At 57.4% G+C, this 22,826-nt stretch overlaps 1 protein-coding gene across 1 annotated transcript in view; it reads right to left on the minus strand.

Annotated features, from left to right (window-relative positions):
* Positions 1-151: 151 nt before the first annotated feature.
* The window catches only part of ARHGEF4 (Rho guanine nucleotide exchange factor 4), a 208,607-nt gene continuing 185,932 nt past the window's right edge, over positions 152-22,826 (minus strand). Inside the window, exons 5-14 of the mRNA XM_017948007.3 lie at positions 19,874-20,013; positions 8,254-8,433; positions 7,137-7,313; positions 6,872-7,051; positions 5,839-6,071; positions 5,364-5,493; positions 3,759-3,890; positions 2,803-3,046; positions 1,900-1,977; positions 152-1,348 (exon numbers count right to left, since the gene is read on the minus strand). Coding sequence (XP_017803496.3) covers positions 1,197-1,348; positions 1,900-1,977; positions 2,803-3,046; positions 3,759-3,890; positions 5,364-5,493; positions 5,839-6,071; positions 6,872-7,051; positions 7,137-7,313; positions 8,254-8,433; positions 19,874-20,013 — 1,646 coding nt within the window. The 3' untranslated portion in view covers positions 152-1,196. The remainder of the gene's footprint in view (positions 1,349-1,899; positions 1,978-2,802; positions 3,047-3,758; positions 3,891-5,363; positions 5,494-5,838; positions 6,072-6,871; positions 7,052-7,136; positions 7,314-8,253; positions 8,434-19,873; positions 20,014-22,826) is intronic.

Here is a 22,826-nt window from a genome sequence, read left to right on the forward strand (position 1 = left end):
CCCTGAGGGTGTGATCTGCGACAGGTGAGCCCCCACCCCACCTTTAGAGGCTGCTGGGCTCGTTCCTCCTTTGTAAGGAAAGGCCAGCAGTGATGGTTAGCAGCCACAGGAGAATGCACGCACACCCACAGCAAACGGGCTGGCAGCCAGGTTACTTTTCATACATTTATTTACGAAATTAAATGTGGTTTCTGGCTTGGAGAAGGAGTAGTGCAAGAGTGACTGTCCGTGCTGCTGAATCCTGTGGGCTCCGTGCCCGCTCACCAGGTACTGGCTCTGATCCTGGCGCCCCTTGGCAGGACGGGGCCCCGTCTCCACACACCCGCTGCCTGGGCTGTGGGTCAGTCCTGCGTGCTGAGCCACAGAATTCAGTCTCTTATGGCTTCTCACGCTCACGAGGGTAAGGCAATCTTCTGTGTCATTAACAAGAATCAATTCTTTTTCTCCATTGTTTGAAAAACAAGATGACAAAATCCAAACAAAACCAGGAATGAGGTGGTTCTGGAGCCACCGCACAGCAGCAGGCAGACTGGCCACACTCCCGACTGGGAGTCTGCAGCCGACTGCACCGTCTTGTCCTTTCCACTACACACACACAAGTGAAGAGGGTGTCCGGCAGCCAGCGCTGTCTAGAGGGGCTGGGAGGCGAAGGGCGGGCTCCAGGCCTGACACAAGGGTGTGGAATTCCTGGTTCCTGCCCTCCCAAGTGGCAAGCTGCCTGGCACCACTGGTTGGGCTGGGGACTTGGAAGGAGAACTAGAGGGCAGGGGCCACATGGCCTGGCATTGCAGGCCACAGAAGGCCAGAGAGTCCTGCCCAGAGGAAATGAGGGAGGTTTAGGTTTCCAGAGAAGAGGGTCCCAGGCAGGTAGCGCCTTCTCCCCAGCTGGGCCTGGGCTGAGCTGCGGTTTCCCCACAGTGAGGCCCTGCACAGGTCCAGAGGGCGGATGGGGCCCAAGCTGCAGGGGGTGTGGCGCGTGCGGGGTCTGCCCCCTTGCTGGTCTCTTCACGGCACCAGCAACAGGGAAAAAGACAACAGGAGTACAGACCTGGCACGTCCTGGTGGTACAAGCAACTCCCCAGCCCAGCCCTGCTCACTTCCAGGCAGAAGGCGGCCAGGCGGAGTGGGCCTTGGGGAAGAAAAACTGGGGGCCGCTGGCAGGAAGGCCCAGCAGGTGCCGTCAGGCAGGGACCACTTCACTTGCGGAAGGGTGCCAGCCGGCTGATGCTGTGCCAGAAGGTAGATGGCTTCCGCCTGGGCTCCGCCAGCACCAGGACCTGCTGCTGGGGCCGGCTGCTGGGCAGGGCTGGGTGCTTCTGGCGCGTCAGGTAGCAGGGCCGGCCAACAGCTGAACAGGGAGAGACAGCAGAGAGTCATGGGGCAGAGTGCCACCCCAGCTGTTGGGGGCAGCACGGGATCTGTCCCAGGGCTCTGCTTCCGAGCAGTTTTGCCACACGGCAGGAGCTGACCACATCCAAGAGCCCAGGCTGCCAGGGGCCTCTGGCCTGGGCCTGGCCTCCTGCAGCAGCCTGAAGAGGGATGGCCTGTGCAAAGGCATGTCATGTTTCAGGGGCATGGCTCTCTAGAAATGGGGAGATCAGCTCCGTCCCTACCCTGACCCCGATGCCTGTCAGGAAGGAGCCCTGGGGAAACAAGCGTCGTCACCGATGGCCCTGATCTGGGGGAGCCAAGGTGTTGAGAGTAAGAATGTCAACCACATACTGACCCAAGCTTCCCCAGTGGCCCCTTATTACCAACCTTTGGGAACAAACAGCTTCAAAGGGCAGGGGGTCCCCCTCAGGCCTGGTGGCTAGCTGGCTTGGCTTTGCGGGTCAGAGAAGGGAATGTGAGCAGGGCAAGGGCTGGGCAACTGAGGAGGTGGGGCTGCTGTTCGCCTACCTTTGGGCTTCCCTGTGACCTGCTGCTTGCTGGCATTCAGCATGGCCTGCTTCCTCTGCAGTTCAGTGATGGAGAAGCCTGAGGAAGGGGCACAGGTGAGGGCGCTGCCCTAGTCCTCCTTGCACTGCACTTCCCGGCCCCAGGTGCAGTTCTCTGGTGCCCGGGGTCTCATCATGTCCTGGGGACTGAGTACTGGCCACAGCAGGGACTGTTCCCCGTTCTGCACAGTCAGCCTGCCTTGGCCAACCAGGGCAGAGGGCATGCTCTGGTGCCCTGTCCTGGGGCCCCTGGTAGAAAACGAAGATCCCCGAGTCTTTCCTCTGCCTGCCCATCTCTCACCTTCACTCTGTGTCTAGTGTCTTTTTCCACTGCAGTGGAGGCTCCTTCCCAGACCAAGAGCTGACCTGATCACTGCGGCGGGTAACATGGGGGCCCGTGGACAGGAGGGAAGTTATAGTGGGGAGACGTCTGCACGCAGGGGCAGGGGAGGCTTCTGAGGCCAGTACCCACAGCCCACTCCGAGGCTCTCCCAGGCTTTTGCTGGCTGGAAAGGGGTCCCCCAGGTCCCAGCAACCCAGGGCACCGAGCAGAGGACCCCGTTCTATGGAGTGTGTGCGCATGTGAGCGTGTGTAGTGAAGCAGCTCCCCAAAAGTCAGTAGACCCATGCCTTGGGGCCAAACTCGGAGGAACTGTATCATGGGATACGGTCAGGTAACCCTGCCATTTGAGGTGATGAAGGCAAAGCCTTATGCTGATGACTGGGACCTAGAGGTGCCTGGAGCTCCGCTACAGCTTGCAGCCTGAGAGGGCTGAGCGGCGCCATCCTGACCCCCAGGCAGCCGGGCAGGCCGGAGTGCCTGGTGGGCCCCAGGGGCGGGGCAAGGCCCAGCCGGGTCTCGCACCTGTCTCCTGGTCCAGCTGCACCTGCTCCCTCTCCCTGGCAAAGGCCTTGAGCCAGCGCTGCTTCTGCTCGGGCTTCCTGGTGCACAGCAGGTGGCTGTCCCCTGTGGCGCCACAGTGCAGCCGGAAGGCGTTCTTGATGCTCACATGGAGGTCTCTGTCCTTCCCGTCCTCCAGGTCCACCACCTCCAGGCCATCCATGTCCAGCCGGCCCTTGTAGTACAACACGTCGCGGCGCAGCAGGTCCTGCCAGATGCTGGCCTCAGCCCTGGCTGCTGAACCGCTCCCCTGACCATTTCATGGCCGCTCCCACCTCCTCTCCCCAGCCACAGGAGGGGCTGCTGGCGACGCCTCCACCTCCCCAGCAGATAGTGAGATCCTGAGGGCAGAGCAGGCCTGCTGCAGCCCACAGCCATGCTGAGCCACGAGTGGAGAGGCCTTGCTCCTTGAATGCGCAGGTGCTGACCACCCCGGGGTTGGCCCTGTCTTTGAAGTGCGGAGACCAAGACAGTGGCTCACACCACACGCAGGAAAGAGCACCCATGGACAAGGAGGGCTTCATGGACACGAGGCCACTGGGCCATGTTTTGAAAAAGCAGAAGCCAGCAGCGTAGAGGAAACTGGGAGGTGGCTCGAGCAGGGGACTCTGGGGTTGGAGAGAGGGGATGTGGAGGTTTGCAGGGAGAGAAGAGGTAGCTTCAGGAGCAAGCAGCGGCCAGGTCAGGAAAGACCATGCTCTCAACAGCACTTGGCCTGGTCAGACTGTGAAAGCTGCCTGCTGCTCCTGGGCCACCAGGCTCACCTGCGGAGGGCCACCCCATCCCAGCCCCAAGGGTCTGGCCAGGCTCCCCGTGTATGGTCTGGCTGGCACCTGTCTTCTGGCCAGCTGCTCTCAGCCCTCAGCTCCCCTCCCTCCACTTGCTCAACTTGGGGCAGCAGGGCAGAGCAGCTCTGGTACCTTCTTACAGTAGATGAGCTGGTGGTCAAAGAGAAAGAACATTCTCTGCTGGCTCTTGGCTTGAGGCTGCGTAACTCGAGTCAGCTCCCCCGAGTAGATGAGTTCTGAGCTCCTGACCAAGAGATCTTCTCCCTGGGAAGATCCCAAGGAGAACCGTGAGCCTAGCATACCCAACTGTGGGCTCCACTTCCTGCCCGCATCATGGGTGGGGCACCTCCCCCTGGTCTTGCCTGCAGCACCCTCCTGGCCAGGCCACGGTGGGAGGGGAAGAGGTGGCACGTCTGGCCTGTGAGTTGGCTGTCCTGGCAAAATAGGAGCCCCCTGTCACCAGCGGCCTCTGGCTCTTGGGCACTGGAAGTGTGGCTAATCCATGTTAGATGTGGTGTCAGTGTAAGATACACATTGATTTTGAAGACTTCGTATGAAATACTGTAAAATCTTTCATTAATGATATTTTCGTTGATTACAAGTTGAAATGTGATTTTGGAGATAAATGAAACCTTATTAAAATTAAATTCACTTGTTTCTTTTTTTCCCCTTTTAAAGATGGCTACTCTGTAGTATACGATTCCATAGGTGGCTCACATGCTGGTTTGACTGGACGGTGCTGCCCCAGAGAAGAATGAGGTGTCTGCGGTTCACCTCTCAGGCCAGCCTTTGAGATCTCTAAGGAGGCCCCCTTCCCAGCTAAATGCATTGAGTACCCGAAGGTCCATCATCCACCCTTGGGCTTCATACTTTTAGACTAAGCCCTGCCCTGGTCTCATTCCTCCTTGAAAATGGAAGCCCTGGCTGGGAGTGGTTGGCGGTGGCCTGTTTGGGATGAGTGACCCTGGAGGGCCCTGAGCCAGGGCTGGGCCTCACAACTGACTGCCCCTATTGCTCAGCCCCGCCCCAGGGCTTCTGATTCACTGTGTCCAGGGTGGGGCCATGGAATCTGTATTTTCATAATGTTCTGTGGCTGATACTGATTGATTTCCAGGCCATTTCTCTCCCTGATAGCTGGTGCCTGGTGGTGGCAGCACCCATGTGGGTAGGAAGCCCTCGGGAACAGATCAGGAGGTGGCAGATTGGCAGATGCAAGTGGGGGTGGGTGGAGGGGGACAGGAACATCGTCATTAGTTCTAAGGCAAGATTGGCAGATGCAAGGGGAAACGTGCAAGTCAGACAAACAGAACCAGGAGGCTCTGATGGGTGGTGATGCATTTTTGGTCACGCTGTGTTGGGCCTGCAGCCTTCTGTTAGGAGTCCCAGAAGTGAACTAAAGCAGGGATCTGGCCTGTCCCCTGAAGGCAGAGGGACAGAACACTTCTGAAGGTTGAACACAACCTTCCTCTGTTGAGGGCTTCTCCTGGGCTGGCTGGCTGCTCATGGGAGGAGTTTCACATAGAAAAGAGGCCACCAGGTGCCAGAGACTGCTAGGGGAGGCAGCACTGAAGGTCCAGAGCCCACGCTGGGATGGGCTTTCCCCCCATGGGCACCTGTTGCTAGCTCCCAGGAGCGCAGCTCCCTGCTTCAGCTCTCTTGTAGATTTTTCAGGGGCAAGCATGACTTTAAAGCAAGGGGCCAAGACCTCCTGGAATTTTCTGCACCCCCGGGCCTCACCTCCCAGTCCTCTATGGAGCTCTGCCACTGAGCAATCTTGTCGATGTTCTCAAGTCTCCGCTTCCGCTCGTTGATGAGCTGGGCCACGTTTTTCATGGCATGCAAGGCAGCTTCAACGTCCTTGAAGTCCCTGGGGCAGAACAGAGATGGAAGGGCTGCTGCAGGCTGGAGGCAGAGAAAGGGTGAGGACCCCTGCAGCCCCCGTGTGTGGAGCTGCTTTCCTCTGGGGCTGTGCCCTCTGACCACATCCTACTGTCAGATGCACAGCCCCTCTCTTCTCCATAAATGGCAGCCACAGAGCAGAGCTTAATATCCTATTGGCATCCTCTTCCCTCATTGCAAGGAGCTCATCAGAACAGGGCTAATTTTCTGTGTGTTGCCCCAGAGCCTGCAGCAGTGCACTGCTAATGCTCAAACTGGCTGACTGAAGGCATGCAGAGGCGTGGGCTGCCTCCCTGCCTCAGCGCCCTCCTACCTGTGCTGGGGGTGCGTGTATTTGAGCAGCTCGGCCAGCTGCAGAGGGTACTTGCAGATCTTCTGCACTGGAGTCAGCAGGAAGCCATCCAGGGAGATGTCAATCATTTTTTGCAGCAGCCGGCAGGCCTCGAAGAAGTACACGTACTTGCTGAGCTTGGTGAGCCGGGAGAGCTCCACGCAGGCGTTGGGGTGGTTATTGCAGTACTCCGAGTAGATCTGGAAGTCGGCTTGCTGAGGAGCACAGCTGGACGTTAGCAGAGCTCTCTGCTGCTCCCCCAGGCAATCCAGCCGCATGTCTGGGAAGGGCAAGAGCCTCTACATTTCCTTCAGGAGCTGGACTGGGGCCTAGAGGGAACCAGTGTACCCTCTAGGTACACCTCTAGGCTCGGTGTACCTATGTCCCTGGGGCGTAAGTTACATGGAGTCACACCCAGGGGTGGGAATGGCGAGAATATGAGCAAGTGTCCCGGCTGCACGTTAGCCTTCTGGGTGAAATCCATGATACTAAGGACGGGATAACAATGCCAAAAGCGGCGGTGGTAGGGGGGTGGGATGGGACAGGCATCCTCTGCTCACCCTCACTCGACTGCCCAAGAGGGCCCAAACAAGGCCCTTCTCTACCAGGTGAGGCTAGGTGTCCACTTAGAGCGACCCAGTGAACCTTGGTAAAGGCCAGCCGCCATCTGCCGCCTAAGCAAGCTGTAAATTCTGTGTGAGGAACCCCAGAGCTCACTCTGAACAGCCCCTCGGCGCTCAGCAGGCCTCTGCCCTCCTGTCGGCCAAAGCAAGTCCTTCCTGGGGGACGCCCCAGCTGTCTGCTCCCAGCAGGAGCGTTCCCTGACTTGGTTTCCCCACCCAGAAGCAGAGACCCTCCTAAAACTGTCCTGAAGGGTGCAGGCGGCCAGGCAGATAGAGGGCTGGAGCTGGGGCCCAGGTGTTGTGATGCGTTTTGGGACCTGCCGCCCGCGGCAGCCTCTGTGAGCGCAGCGCCCAGGGAGGGGCCGGGGGTCGTGCTGGTGACGGGCACTCACATGCTCCAGGAAGCAGGCGCCCAGCTCGCTCAGGTGCGGGCGTTCGCGGTTGAACCTCTGCTCCAGGGCCTTCACGAAGGCCTTCTGGCAGCGGTAGATGTCCTCGATGTTCCCGAAGATGGTGCGCAGCTGCTCCTCGCTGAACATGTCTGCGCGCTTGCGGCACTGCCGGACGTAGCCCTGCGGGCGCACGCAGTCAGGCCTCCCCAGACCGGCCCCGGCCTCCCCCGACCGGCCCCTGCCCCACCCGCCGGCCGGGCCTCACCTCGCAGATGTCGCGCAGGTGCTTGATGTAGTCCCGCTCGGTGCTGAGAATCTCGTTGATGACGTTGGTCCGCATCTGGTCCTTGCTGCTCTGCGCCTCCGCCCCGCCGTCCTCCGCCCCGCCGTCCCTGGCCCGAGGGGCCTCGTCGTCCGCGGGCTCGTCCTGGTTCACCCGCAGCTGCAGGCCACGCGCGACCGGTCAGTGCCCCGCATCCCTCGGAGCAGCGCCCCGCGCCCTGCGCCGCAGGGGCGAGAACCGGGTCTTGGAGGCCCCGCAGGGTGCACGGGGCGCGGGGCTGGCCGGCCAACTCCCCCCACCAAGCCACCCACTCAAGTCCTGGACCAGAGATGGTGGCTCCGACGCCCGCAGCCGCTGTCAGTGTGATCCGAACACCGCTTTGGCCTCTTTCCTAGACCCTGCTTGTGCCCGGCACAGAGGCTGGAGCGCTCGCTGCAGTTCCTGAACCAGTCCCCGTGGGCACAGGCAGGGGGATGGGTGGCGCGCCCCTGGCTGTCTAACCTGTAACCTGGGGAAAGGCTTGGGGTGCCGAGTGGACAGTTTCCCAGGGGGTCTGGGGCAGGAGGAGCATCTGAACACCAGGGCCTGAGACCTCCCCGCCGGAAGGCCCTCAGCTTGGATGCCCTCAGCCAGGCCTTTTGGAGACTGCACCTGGATTCCTTCCTTGAAGACCGGAGACCCCCTTAGATGGAATCCGGGTCCCCTCTCTGCTATCTCCAGGGCTAATGACTTTACCGTGCCTCAACTTCCCACTCCCGGGGCTCTGTGTGAGGTGAGCAGTCCTCTATCAGGGCTCCTCAGGGCTTGGGAAATGTCTAGCACCTGGAGTTGTGGGGGTATCGCAGAGGGGTGCCTAGTGTCTGCACACACTCATTTCTGAACTGCTCTCCTTTCGGGTCGCCCAGGGCTCACCAGAAGCGGGGAGGGAGCAGGAATAGTGGCTCTTGAGGAAGAGGAAGGCTGTGGCACTGCGCCCCGACACCCACCACCCAGCGCTCTGCACCTTGGATGCCAGAGCTGTTTTGGGCTTGGATTTCTCTGCAGAACCAGGTAGCTTTTCATGGGCCCAACTTGGGAGAAGCTCAGGCTGGAACCATACCCGAACGAAGCTGGCTGGAAACCAGCCCTCACAGTCGGCGACCCGGCCCCACCACCACTCTCTGTTGGTGGCATCCATCACTTCGATGACATCCCCAGCTTTGAAACCCAGCTCCTGGTCGTCCATGGTGACATGGTCCCAGAGTGCTTCAGCGCACACCACACTGCCATCGCTGATGAGCTGCCGAGAGAGCCACGGGCAGGCGGGTCAGTGGGGGTAGCTGCCTGGGCCTCCCTGCTCTCTGTCTCCACTCCCTCAGCAGCCCTAGGAAGAGGGGATTCTGACTCCTTTACAGAGGAGCGGACAAGGCTGCCTCTGACAGGAGCAGGGCTTTCCTGGGGCAGGGGCTGTGTTCTGGGCATGTCTAGATTATCAAGGCTCAGTGATGGAGCCAGAAGTGAACTGACCACAGAATCTGATCCTGTCGCTAGGACTGTCAACTGCTCCCTGTTAGTATTCCCAACCCAGCACTCCTGGGGGCTGCAAGGCTGTAGGAGGGAGGGGCTGAGGGCTGCAAGAAGGAGGGGCTGGGTGATGCAAGGCTGCAGGAGGGAGGGGCTGAGGGCTGCAAGGCTGCAAGGAGGGAGGGGCTGGGCCCTGCAAAGCTGCAGGAGGGAGGGGCTGGGCTGCAAGGCTGCAGGAGGGAGGGGCTGTGCTGAGGCTGGGAGGGGAGACTGACCTAAGGACTAAAGGCACAGGAGGAGACGACCCTGGGGGCACAAGGCTGGGAAGGGGCTGAGGGAGTTACAAGGCACAGAGGAGAGGGAGAATTCGGGACTAAGGCCTTCTGGGAGGACTGACCCTGGGGAGACTCCTAAGGCACAGGAGGGAGGAGCTGGGCTTCTAAAGGCAGCCCTTCTAGGAAGGGGAGGGCCCTAGGGGCTACAAGGCTGGGAGGGGGCTAGGGGCTGCAAGGCTGGGAGGAGGGAGGGGCTGAGGGGCTAAGGCTGGGAGGGAGAGGGAGCTGGGCTGGGAGCTACTGGGAGCTGGGAGAGAGACTGGGCTGCAAGGCCTGGGAGGGAGGGCCTGGGCACAGGAGAGGAGCTGGGCACAAGGCTGGGAGGGAGGGAACCCTGGGGAGACTACAAGGAGCTTCTGGGGAGGGAGACCTGGGGGCTGAGGCTGGGAGGGAGGAGAAGCTGGGCTGGGAGGGAGGGGAGCTGGGCACAAGGCTGGGGAGAGAGGGAGCTGGGCTGGGAGGCTGAGGAGCTACAGGAGAGGGAGCCTGGGCTGCAAGGCGCTGCAGGAGGGGAGGGAGGGGCTTGGGGTTGGTACCCTCCTGTGGGCTTCTTGCGGATGAGCACTGCCTGTGAGGTCAGCCACCAACCACAATGCCCCTTCATCCAGGTAGACAGTGCCCTGCCATTGGAGTGACTGGAGCTTGTTTGCTGTTTTTCAACACTTGCAGAACCAACCTCATGGCACCCCTGCTCCCACCCCAAGCCCCAGAGATGCCAACACCAGCTGACCAATGCCCCTTCTTAGAGCTCTAGGTCCCAAGCCCTGGGATCCTAAGTTCGAGTTATTCCAGCCTCTTTCCTTTATTTCCCAGGTTCCAGGAGAAGTAGGAACGTTTTGCAACTGCTACCTGTGACAGGCACTTCGGGACTGCGTTGTGCAGTGCTGCCCAGTCAACCACGTTATACCTAGCTGACCATCCTTCACACGCTTCTCTCTGCTCAAATAACCAGCATGGTGCCTTGCTCCAGAGTGGTGTGGACTGAGACATCGGAGCCGCGCTCCCCTGCCCCTCCCAGGCAGCCCTCGCACGCCATGAGGCTGACCCCTGCTTTCTCCTAACATGGGATCTGTTTCTGCTCCCTGAATGATGAGCACTTCTAGGGTCTTAGGGCAGGAAAGGAGTGGGCTGGGGCCTTACAGGAGGTGAGGTCCACGCCCCTCCCTGCTGGAACCAGGTGTTGGCACTGGCTGTCATAGCTGTGGGCCTGGCTAGGTGGTCGAGGATGGGAATGTCACAAATAGGCCCTCCTCTGAGCTGCCCCTATCCCAGGAGCCCTCCCTTCACTTCACCGGGTGCTCCCTAAGCACTGTGTGAATCCTCACCTCAACATGGAAACCAAGAGTGGGGCCAGTCCTGTGTTCCAGCTAAGAGGCCTGTGCCTGAGTGGGCAGGGTGAGGGCTGGGGCTGGCCACTGGAGCACTGAAGCTCCACAGCCTGCTTGGGATGGTGCTTTCCTCCAGGGCTCCTGAGCAAGCAAGTTCAGGGAAGGACAAACCTCCTCTTTCCTAGGGGCAAAACCTGCTCCAATCCTGATGGAAGCCCTCCTCAGAGTGATCCATGGGCCTGTGAGCACAGGAACCCTCACAGTGTGGCAGCCACCGGGGGGCTGCAGACCTCCAGAGGCCCCCGCGGGGTCCCAGGCACAGAGCCCCGGGTTATTCCTGGGGGCAGCAGGCCTCCACAGGGGGCCACTGCTCTCATTCCCAGCCACAAAGACCTTCTGCAGGTGGCCTCCAGATCATGAGCTGCCGCTGCCACTCAGATGGGATGAGACAGGAGGGCTCAGGTGACCATATGGTAGGACCCTGCCTGCCACGGTGGGGAGCTGGCTCACCCCGCTGAGGCCCTGAAGGATGAGGCCCCAGGGAAAGAAGGAAGCAGACATGGTGGCCTGGGGATGCCAGTGAGAACATGAGCTGTAGGTGACATGGCCCTGACCTGGGGTCTGTGACACAGGCTGTGAGGAAGTGACCCGACACACTCAACACAGCTCATTTTCCCATCGCTTCACTTCTCAGGAGGTTCCTGCCTGATATTAACCAGGTGAGGTATCACCCTCTGTCCCTAGGTTCCCTTAAATGAGCCCTGAGCAAAAGCCTGGTGCCTCCATTCCCCTTTCCTTTATGCTGCCCATCCCTGCAGGTGGAACTGGATCCTGCATAGATGGCCTCCCACATAGCTGCCAGGGAAGGTCACCAGGCATCGGGCAGGAGAAGGGCTTCACAGAGAGACCAGCTTCCAGGCACCATTAGGGACAAGCCCCACACCTGTCCTGCCTAGTCACCTGGAAGACCTTGGGCAGGAGAGGAGGAGGTGTTAATTGCCCTTGTTGCACCCTGGCAGAGGGAGCGTGCCCTGAGCAAGCTCTCCCATCACCTGTGCCTCCCACCAATGTAAGGATCTCAGCCCCGGGTGGCAGAGCTTCTGCATAGCCTCATACTCGGGAGGTTCTCTAATTTAGAGTTAGGAGGAATGTAAACTGTGTTGTCGCCAAGACAAAATGTGGCTCTGTGAGGTCAGAGACAGTTTTGTAGGACATCGGAGTCATGCTCCACCTCCGATGCGCTGGGCTGGGCGCGTTTCTGGGCAGAGGCCCTTTTTGGTGCTGGTAGGCACAGCTGCACCTGAGCCAAGACACGAGCCAGGCAGGCCCAAGGGGCAAGGAGTCCAGGCTGCCTCTCTGCCTGCAGGAAGCAGAGACTGACTCTGAGACACAGCAGGGCTGTGAAACTGGCTGTTCTATTGCGGGGGAAGGTCCCAATAGAGGCGCACATTTGAGACTAAAACAGCCCAGGGCAGGGAGCGGGATGCCCTCCTGTGCCTCTGAGGTTCTGACAGCCTCCAGAAGGGCAATGCTGCCAGGCTCTGCCTCCAGCTGCTCCCTGTGACCGCCACTGCCCTCCCCACCCTGCCCACCTACCAGACGCGCAGGGTGGGGGCGGCTGTGAACACCCGCAGGCTGTGCAGCAGGGGTGGGGGCTTCAGAGGGCCCACGTGCAAGGGGGGCAGCAGGGGCTCTGCCCGTGGGGAGACTGACACCACGTATTTTAAGGCCTAAAACAGGAAAAACAACTGCAGGTAACATGCGCAGCGTCTTCCACACACCTGAATCAACCCACAAAGATGCAAGCGCGGGTCGCTCACCCAGCGGTCACATGCACTCTGTTTCCAGACAAGCAGCCGGCGAGCCCCAGCTGAACCCGCATCCTCGGTTACACGCAGAGACGCGCCATTTTGGCCTCCCCCTCCCCCGCGGAACCCCCACCCCCGACAAGGCACAGAGGACAGAAGGACCCTGTGACACACGTGCCACCACGCCCCTCGGGCACCCGCTCGGCGACACCCCCGGACCAGGCCCTGGTAGTGAGCACATGGGGTGGAAGGGAGGCCTCCCCTCTGCGACCAGTGCGGAGGCCGCGGGTGGCAACGGCTGGAGGACCATCTCCCGCCACTCACCCCGGCGCGGTCCCCCGCGGCGCCCTGCGCGGCCGCTCAGCGAAAGGCCAGCAGGAAGATCAGCACGACGTTGATGAGGACCAGGAGCGCCAGCACCGCGGAGACCACCACGCGCTGGGCGCCGGGGGGCAGGTTGCAGCGCAGCAGGGCGCGCAGGGCGTTCCCGGGCGCCGCGGGGCCGCGCCGGGGCTGTGGGGCCCTCGCCATGGCGCCCGGCCTCCCGCTCCGTGCGGCCCCGAGATCCCGCCGCGCAGGGCCGAGCCGGTGGCCCGCAAAGCCCGGGGAGAGGCGGGGCGCCTGCGCTCGCGGGCCTGGGGCTCCTCCCGAGAAGCGGCGCCGTGCGCGCGGCGCCTCCCAGGCCCCGAGCCCTGGCAACCAAGCCGGCTGTGCGGGCGGGGGCGGCGGCAGCGGGCTCGAGAGGCTCGGAGGGGCCGCGGCGGCTCCGGCTTGCGCTGCGCTCCGCCCTTGGCACCTCCTTGGAAAGGGTCAGGAATCTCCACGCCGGCACAGCAGTCCTGGCCCTGGGCTGGCCAGTGGCACAGATGGCCACGGGGGCGCTCGGGATGCCCCGGGACCTCCCCGTTTCAGAGATACAGAGGCCAAAACGCCTGGCACCGGCGCCTTGGGGCGGGATGGGCCAGGGACTCTGATTCCTTACAAGGGTTGGCCGCAGCCCCCCACTTCACAGATGAGTAAACGCGGCTCTGAAAGGTCAGGGATTCTGCTCAGTCGTAAAATCGCGCAGGAATGCAGGGATGGTGGAGGCAGGATTTAAACCCCGGTGGAAGCGATCCACGCCGAGGGGCCCCTCTTCACTGACCGCGGTGTCCGAGCAGCACTGTGTTCCTTTGGAAAAGCCAGGCGTCCAGGGCTTCCTCTGCCTCCACTCAACACGGCCTGCAACCTTAACCCTGTAGGTTTCAAAGCTCTTGTGCAAGAGCTCTCGTTCTATCCCTTAGAATGACAGCTCAGGTACAGTCAGTGTGTTCTTCTGAGAGATAAGAAGACTGCAGGGGAGAGGGCCAAACACTCCGCTCAGTGCTTTGAATCCTGGAGCCAGAAGAGTCCCTGAAGGGCAGGGAGGGGCGCACAGTGGGAACGTGTGCAGAGACTGGGTGTTCCCATGGGAGTGACTTTGTATGCTCTGATCTCTGTGTGTGGCCAGCTCTTGGCAACCCCTTGCAAGGATAGGTGAGTGTACCCTGAATGTCAGCATCCTGTTGAAGACTATCAAGCAGACAGGATGCCACGTGTGTGTGCATGTGTGTACACAAGGGGTACCTGTGTGTGCATGTGCGTAGGTACCTCTGTGTAAGGGGATACATCTGTGTGTGTGGGGGGGGTTTTCCATGCATGTGCATACGTACACATGTAGGTGCCCACGTGTGTGCAGAGGAGTGTCAGGGATGTGTCCAGAGAGGCTGTGCGCCTCTCTGAAAGTTCAGCCTGGGCCCATCTGTCTGTTGTACTGCTCCTGCCCAGTTCTTTAGAAAACGCTGGTCTCGGCCGGCCGCGGTGGCTCAAGCCTGTAATCCCAGCACCTTGGGAGGCCGAGACGGGCAGATCACAAGGTCAGGAGATCGAGACCATCCTGGCTAACCCGGTGAAACCCCGGGCTCTCTACTAAAAAATACAAAAACTAGCCGGGCGACGGGCGGCTTCTGTAGTCCCAGCTACTCCGAGGCTGAGGTGAGAATGGCCTAAGCCGGGAGGCGGAGCTTGCAGTGAGCTGGAGATCGGGCCACTGCACTCCAGCCTGGGCTTACAGAGCCAGACTGGGCTCCAAAAAGAAAACGCTGGTCTCAAGGTTTGCTCCCCCAAGCTCGCAGGAGAATTGGGGGGATCAGAAGACATCTAAAGTCTTGCTGGTACCCCGAATCCCAGCACTCCTCTGGCAAGATGGTGATGTGTCCTCTCATGGGGTGTGGCTCAGAACTCCTGATGTGTGGAGGCTTCACTGTGCACCTGTGGCCTCTGAACCGCTGGTCACCCAGGGGGTACATGTCCTCTGGGCCCTGGGCACAGTGAGTCGGTGAGCTGGACGGCCAGCACAGGTACTGAGTGCTGGAGGGTCTACAGCAGCCTGCTCGCCACTGGGCCAGGCCTGGGCAGGCACAGTTTGGTTCTTCAGCCCTGGCTGGGTGCTGGGCACATCCTCTGCCCCATGCACAGCAGGGCAGCCTGGGGAGGACTGAAGGTGGCTGAAGCAGCCCTGACTGAGGACTGAGTGGGGTCCTTCTCCCTGCCCAGGGGCCCCCAGCCTCTATATCCCAGAGAGCTGGGTTTATGGCAGGATCGGCAGTGGTTAACAGCTTTCCTATGTGAGTTTCATGACCAAAAACCCAACAGAAAAGCTTGAAGGCAGACAGGGTGCAGTAGCTCACACCTGTAATCCCAGCACTTTGCAAAGCCGAGGCGGACAGATCGCTTGAGCTCAGGAGTTCGAGACCAGCCTGGGCAACATAGTGAAACCCCATCTCTACAAAAGATACACATGTTAGCCAGGAGTGGTGGGGCGTGCCTCTAGTCCCAGCTACCAGAAAGGCTGAGCTGGAAGGATCACTTGAGCCTGGGAGGTGAAGGTTGCAATGAGCCAAGATTACGCCTCTGCACTCCAGCCTGGGTGACAGAGTGAGACCTTGTCTCAAAAAAAAAAAAAAAAGAAAAGAAAAGAAAAGAAAAAGCTTCAAGGCAAATGCCTAGGCCCTTTGACAGCTCCTGCCAGGGAGGGGCGTGTCCCAACTAGGCTGGTGGCAGGACTGACGTGCAAGCAGAAGGGAGACATAGGTGTCTGGTGCAGATGAGGGCTGAGCCCCCAGTGCTGTGGCTTTGGGAGTACAAAGAGGAAAGCCACTTTGGAGGGGCTGGCCACCAGGTGACCTTGCAACCCTGTGCAAAAGTGGCAGCACCGGCCCCAAGGGACTGTGAGCTGCTCCTGCCCTGTCTCACGGAGCACCTAAGCCCGGCCTGTTGTCCAGCCTAACGAGGATGAGCACAAGGTATCTGCGGCACTGACAGCCGTCAGCCTCCTCCCTGGGGCTCAGGATGGGGAATAGGAGCCAGGTCAGGCCTGGGGAGGGATGTCCAGCGGCACAGGAACCCAGGGCAGACAAAGACACCTGGGGAAAGTCAGGGTGACTCCATGAGGCGTGGCCAAAAGCTGACCTCATGTCCTATAGCATCCTCAGGGTGTCTCACGGGGAATGCCAGGAGAGCAAGGGCAATGACCCTGCTCTGGGGACATCTGTCCCCAGGCCCGACCTGGCTCTTGTTTTCCCTCCTCAGCCCCATGGAGGAGCCTGATGCCTATCAGTGCCCCAGACACCTCGTGCTCGTCCTCACCAGGCTGGAAGACAAGCTGGGCTTAGGCACTCCATGAGGTGGCGCAGGAGCAGCTCACAGGATGCTGCAAGCCAGGGGACAGGCTGCCACCCACAGGTGCCAGTGGGCAGTGGGAGACCCCAGACCTCCCCAGCAGGAGCCAGGCCATCCTCTGCCCTGGACACATCATGGCTCGCACTGGCAGCACTGCCCACACGGTGGCGGGGGGTGCTAGGTGGTCACACTCACCGACAGGCGCTTCTGGCTTTAGCTTCAGAAAAAGTCCAGGGGACTTAGGATGGCCTCAGGCCTGACTGCAGGGGCACAGTGCAGCCCAAGAGGGCCAAAGGGGAGGGCGAGGAACTGGGCAGACAGGCCCAGGCCTGGGCCATGGCCTTGGGAGTAGGCCCTAGAGGGGCCAGTGCTGGAAGAAGAGAGTACACCCCTGGGCACTAAAGACAGTCAGCATCTGTGTTCTTTAATTTGCCTGGCAGGGACTGGACACTCACGAGGGGCAGGGCACAGGTGACTCAAGGAATGCAGAAGGAACGAGACATCGCACCTGTGTGCACATTCCTCCGGCCCATACGGGAAAGCACAGGGGCCCACACAGACACAGCCTGTGGGCAGCCCCCTGCAGGCAGGACCAGGGCTTCTGCACGGGTGCATCCTAGGGCCTGGTGGCTCCCTGACACAAGTACTCACTACACACCTGTTACATGTATGTAACACACATCCACACGCTTTATGTACAGCACATGCACACACATCTGTTTGTGCTTTATATGCTTTATGCTTACACAGCTCACTCCTCATGTACCTGGAATGCAAACTGCCTCGCAGCTCTGCCCCAGGTGGGCCGCTCTCCAGGCCAGAGGGTTTGCATTTGTTCTGAGATTGCAAGGGGGTTTCTCCTTCTGAGGGAGGCATCCAGCTAAATTGTGACCCTTTCTTGTTGACGCTGATATCAAACATCTTAGATATTCCTCGGCCAAAGCATCTTAGAATGAACAACTTGTCAAGGAACCGAGAGCCCAAAACGATAAGAAAGGGTCACAATTGAGCCCCTACAGATTCTTAGGAAACAGAAGGGAATGTGTGATTTTAGGGCAAGCCGAATATTATTTAGTAAGGACTTTTCTCTGACACCTGTTGCTTTGCTCATCTCTAGATATTAAAGTCACACTAACCCCCAGCAAAGCTTCCGGCTGAGCCTGCGGGAGGGCTGCCCTGAAGGCCCGGGAACTGGCCTGTCGCGGGACATTCACTTCTTATCTTTCCAGTTTCCGATGAGTGAGTCCACTTATTGCTTCCGGCGGCTCCGAACAGGCAGGCACCACCTTTTCTGAGTCTGCGGTGCAAGCCAGGCACAGCGAGGGCTCCAGCCTCACATCCGCCCACAAAACACAGAGATGGCCTTGCTGCAGTGCTGTGCTGGACCCAGAGAGGCCTCCACGCCCGGGCCTGCCCTTCTTCCTGCCTTTCTCAGGATCGCGTTTCTACATGAGGATCTGGAAGCACTGGTAGCCTTCATGAGGCGTGTCGATGCCATCTGGGACAGGAGCCAGCCTGCCCAGCACCAGCCCGCAGCATCGCTGGAGACGGGCTCCCTCTGCCTGACGTCCTGCTCTCCTCTGTAACGTGCTCTCCTCTTCCCCAGGGGGAAGGACACGCACCCTAAACGTTCAGGCATACCAGCAACACCCCGTCTGCTCAGCAACCTCCAACGCCAGGAGAGACCTCTGAACCCAACAGGACCAAACAGGCACTTACACAATCCAAATCTAAATTGCCTGACTTTCCCTCAGAAAGATAACAGAACCTCGTTTTTTGGGTTTTTTTTTTTCAGAGAAGTCCTGGCTCTTGGCCTTCCTCGGCCAAAGCATCTTAGAATGAACAACTTGTCAAGGAACTTAGAGCCCAAAAAAACACCTCCTTGCCAGCAGCAAGATGTGACAGTCCATAATTTTACCCTCAGGTAGGAGACACACAACTATGAAACGCAAACACAAGATCAACGCAGCCATAAGGCCAGCCCTGGAGCCCCCACCTTTCTGGAGTCCCTGAGTGCTTTGGTTGCGATGGTCATCCTTGTGGTCACTCAGAGATGCACTGAGTGACAGCCGACCCTGCCGGGTGTGTGCAGTCAGTTGCTATCAGCCCTGCACAGCCTCATGCCATCTGGTGTCACAGCCATGTGCACCAGCTCAAACGGTCACTTCTCAGTGCTCCATGCCCTACATCTGACAGACCCCCTCGGGGTCCCCCTGCTGGGACTGAGCCCAAGATGGAGGAGGCAGCCTGAGTCTTCTAGAAAAAGCACAACCGGCCAAGCATGATGGCTCATGCCTGTAATCCCAGCACTTTGGGAGGCCAAGGCAGGCAGATCACCTGAGCTCAAGAGTTTGAGACCAGCCTGGTGAACTTGGCAAAACCCCTTCTCTACTGAAAGTACAAAGATTAGCAGGGGATGGTGGCAGGCACCTGTAATTCCAGCTACTTGGGAGGCTGAGGCAGGAGAATCGCTTGAACCTGGGAGGCGGAGGTTGCAGTGAGCCAAGACCACCGTGCCACTGCACTCCAGCCTGGGCGACAAGAGTGAGACTCCATCACTTAAAAAAAATAAAAGGAAAAGCACGATTTCTTGTGAATTCTGCTTCAGGTGACGATTTCAGAACATCTTCCATCCCAAATAGCTTATGAGAGTCACTTAAAGAGAAAGGTTTTGTCGGGAAAGCTTGTTTACCTGTTTATTCTTTATGCGTCATGGGTTTTGAGTAGCGCATTATTTAATGACCGTTTTATTTGCATTTGTATTTGTATTTTTGAGATGGAGTCTCACTCTGTTGCCCAGGCTGGAGTGCAGTGGCACCATCTTGGCTCACTGCAACCTCTGCCTCCCAGACTTAAGCTATTCTCCTGCCTCAGCCTTCTGAGTAGCTGGGATTACAGGTGCCCACCACCATGCCTGGCTAATTTTTGTATTTTTAGTAGAAATGGGGTTTCACCGTGTTGGCCAGGGTGTTCTCGAACTCCTGATATCAGGTGATCCAGCCGTCTCAGCCTCCCAAAGTGCTGAGATTACAGGCGACAGCCACCGTGCCTGGCCTTAATGACTTTTAAATCATCATCTAGAGCTGGGCCTCTGGGAGGAGTTCCTGGGCCTTTGATTCCACTCCTCTGTCCAGTAGGTAAGGAGGACACCACCCTCCTCACTGGCTTCTGAGAAGCCCCCCAGCTCATTCATTCACAGAAAAGTCTAACTCTTCCAAAATGGATCCCTTCTTAAGGAAAAACCCGAGTGCTACAAGATCCTGAGTTGTCAGAGTCCAGTTTTAATGAAGCAGAAACACACCAGTACTCCCTGACTGGAGAACATGGCATTTGCTACGGGCATGTGCTTGTGCTGGTCATCTGCTTACACTTCCATGACGTTCACCACCACCCTCCAGTTAAGTAAAAGAGGCTGAGAAAGTAGGAGGGTGAGTGAGAAAGAGGCGTGTTAAAGCATCACGATTCCTCTCTCATTGGGAATGCAAAGGGAGAACTCGGATGGGAAGCAGTTTTGCCTGGATGAGGATTCTCCCGGATTTCTTCTGCTTGGGTAGGAATAGCAAAACCATAGCAACTCGCATGCAGTTGTCATAGCAACAGCAATGCTTCTGAACTCCTGTTGTCAGGAGAGAAAACAGTTTTTCCCTCGCCTTGTTCCCAGCCTGCCCAAATGGCTGGTTGCAGGGTCAGGGGCTGGAGTGACTGGAGAAGCCCTGACCTCCCTTCTACTAAGTAGGACTCCTCCAGCCGGGATGGCTCTTGGAAGCTGCTCACTAGGACAGCCCCATGAGGCGGACCAGCACGCTGGCATTGCATCTGCTCTGTGGGCCCCAGGAGGGCACAGGGAGTCCTGTGTTGGACAAATCGTGCTCTTGACACCACATCCCAAAGTGAGGACTGCAGGCTGAAACTGCGCTGTGCATGGCCAGCACCACTAGCATCTGCATGGAACATGGACTGTGGGCATCTGGCCTGCATGAGCATGCTGGAGTCCAGCTTGTAGCCCCAGCCTGTCCCTCCCTCTGCCCGCGCAGCCCTGACCCTACCTCATTGATAGCCAGCTGCTCACCACCCCCTCCAGGGTGGCTGTAGTGGTGGCCGGAGCTGTGCAGGTCATCATACAGGTCCTCCTCGCTCCCCACTTCATCAGCGCGGACAGCTGTGTCCAGAGCTCCATCAGGCATGGCTGGAAGGAGAGACAGCAGCTGGGCAAAGGGGGCTGGGCTGGGAAGGGCTGAGGGGAGAACATGTGGAGAAGGAGCCCGGTGGGTTCAGGACAAACACTCCTTCTGCAGGAGGAGGATACAGGTTGCAGGGCTAGGTTCTCAAACCATCCTTGCCGCAAACATGTGGCCTGGGTGAAAGAATGCACCATCTCACTCACACCACCACCATTAGTCACCCATCACCCAGTCTACAGCAACTCGGCTGACAAGGGAACACAAGTATTCACCATCACACAGCTCGAGAGCCCCTTAGGTTGTATTCAGTGACAAACCATTTTCCATTGTATTGGCTACAGTATAGGCCCTTAGGAAAAATGCTAACATTTTGTTATGCAATATATATGTGTGTATTCAAAGAAAATATACGGTTCCGTACATGCAAATATGGTTTGAAATTTAAGACAATGAACAGTCCTGGTACCCATTACTTTACTTAGGAAAAACACCAGAAACTTGACCTTCCACATCCTGTGTACTCCACTGAGTCCCATTCCCATTTCCTTCCTGTGGAGATATTCAAGAGTTAGAACTTTTAATAAATCATTCCCATACCTTTGTCTTAGCATTTAGTTCTGTCAGTTATGCTAGGTTTTGACCTTGTCTAAAGGAGCCAAAAGCAAACCCTTAATTCTTTTCCTCTGGCTATTGCTTTTTATCAACCTGTGTGTAGCTGTGATTGTTTCATTTTTCACTGCCGCGACAGCCCGTGCTGTACTTAGCCTTTTCACATTGTGGTAAGTTAATGTACTGCTGGAGCAGCGTAGGTCCTGTGTATAGCTGTGATTGTTTCTTGATAACCACTGTCAAGACAGTCTTGTGTTGTATGAGTCTTTCACACAGGTGTGTTGGCTGTACTGCTGGGAGCAGCTGCAACCTGTGTGTGTAGCTGTGATTGTTTCATTTTCACTGCCGCACAGTCTTGTGCTGTACGAGTCTTTCACATTGTGTGTGTTGGCTGTACTGCTGGAGCAGCGTGTGTCCTGTGTGTGTAGCTGTGATTGTGTCATGTTCACTGCCGCACAGTCTTGTGCTGTACGAGTCTTTCACATTGTGTGTGTTGGCTGCACTGCTGGAGCAGGGTGTATCCTGTGCTGCTGCAGTGGTGCTGCTGGACGGTGTCTGCACGCCTCCTGGGTGTGCGTCAGAGGGTTTCTCTAGGACATTGTTTCTCAACCCTGCTTTCGTGACAGCCCCGCTAAGCAGCACATTATTTTCCTAATCCCTCCCTGCCCCTATGAAATCAATATCACAAATGTATTGTGTATTCCTTATGCAGTGTGGCATTCTGGAGAGCCATAAACCATCATAATAGCTAAGATATTTGCCCAGTTGGGCAAAATCGTCACCCCTGGTGTGATTTCACACTGCTGAGTGTGGATGCCCAGGTGTGTGTGGCCCTGCTGGGTCCTAGGCACACCAAATAGTTTCCCAGAACCTGAAAGGGGCACAAGAATGTTCCATCCCTCCACATCCCAGCCAGCTCTTGAGATTGGCGTTATGAGACATTTAAATTCTTGAGTCTAAGGGGTATGAAATGGTATCTTACTCTGATTTTAATTGACATTTCAAATTACTAACGAGTTGACCTTTTATCTATGGGCCATTTATATTTCCCTTTAATGTGAAGTGTTTATGAGTTTTACCCATTTGTCTACTGAATTGCTTATCTTTAACATACCGTTGACATATGTATGTATTCATGTATGTATGTATACACACACATTCCTTCCCTCACTTCTAGATACCTCTGTCACTCAGATGTGTCACAACTATCTCCTCCCAGTTTGTGGCTTGTTACTATTTTTAAGGGGCCTTTTGATGAACAGAAGTCCTTAATTTTAATATAGACAAATTTGTCAATCTAGTCCTATTTGGTGTATGCTGTCTGTGTTCTAGGAAATTCTTTCCAACCTCAGTCATAATGATATTCTTCTCTGTTATCTTTTCATGTTTTATAGCTTTCTTTTGACACGTATGCTGTTAATCCACCCGGAAATGATTTTTGTGGTATAGAGTGAGGTTGGAATCCAATTTCTTTCTTCTGTAAGGATAATCAATGGTCTCGGCACCGTTCATGGAATGCGCAGTCCTTTCCCATGGACCTACAATGTCTGCTCTGTCCTTGAGTTTCTAGATAGTTGGGTCTGCATCTGGACTCTCTTCTTGCAAGAGGCACAATAATGGTCTCCAAAAGATGAAAAGATGGAATCTCCAGAGCCTGTGAATATGTTATGTTATGTGAGGAATTAAAGAGGAATTAAGGTTGCAGATGAAACCAGGGCTGCTAATCAGCTGACCTCAAAATAGGAAGATTATCTTGGATTATCCACTTGGGCCCAACACAGGTGAAAATATGAACTCTGAAGACGCATTTCACGCACTTCCTCCTCCGTGAGAGCCCCGTCTGTGACTCTTATCTCATTCTCAGGGAGCTTGAGCAGACAACCCTCATGGCAGGAAACACATCCCTGTACTCTGTGTCGGTCTGACTCCCCCCAGCTATACTCTGAGCTCCTTGAAGGCAGGAGCCATGACTTATTCGTTAATGTCAATGTTTAGGAAATGTTAAGTAAGTGAGTAAACAGACGGATGGAAGAAACAGATAAATGGTGATGAAACAGACAAAGAAACCGATGGAAGGATGAACACTTGAACAGATGGAAGCCGGGAGGATGACTGGGGTGGCGAATGGCAAGTTCCTCAAAGGTGGAGCCCAAAGGCCTGGCAGCGCCAACATCAGGAACACAGTTAAAGCTCCACATGCGTCCCCAGA

This window comes from Papio anubis, chromosome 10 (genome assembly GCF_008728515.1).
Source record: "Papio anubis isolate 15944 chromosome 10, Panubis1.0, whole genome shotgun sequence".
Lineage (NCBI taxonomy): Eukaryota > Metazoa > Chordata > Mammalia > Primates > Cercopithecidae > Papio > Papio anubis.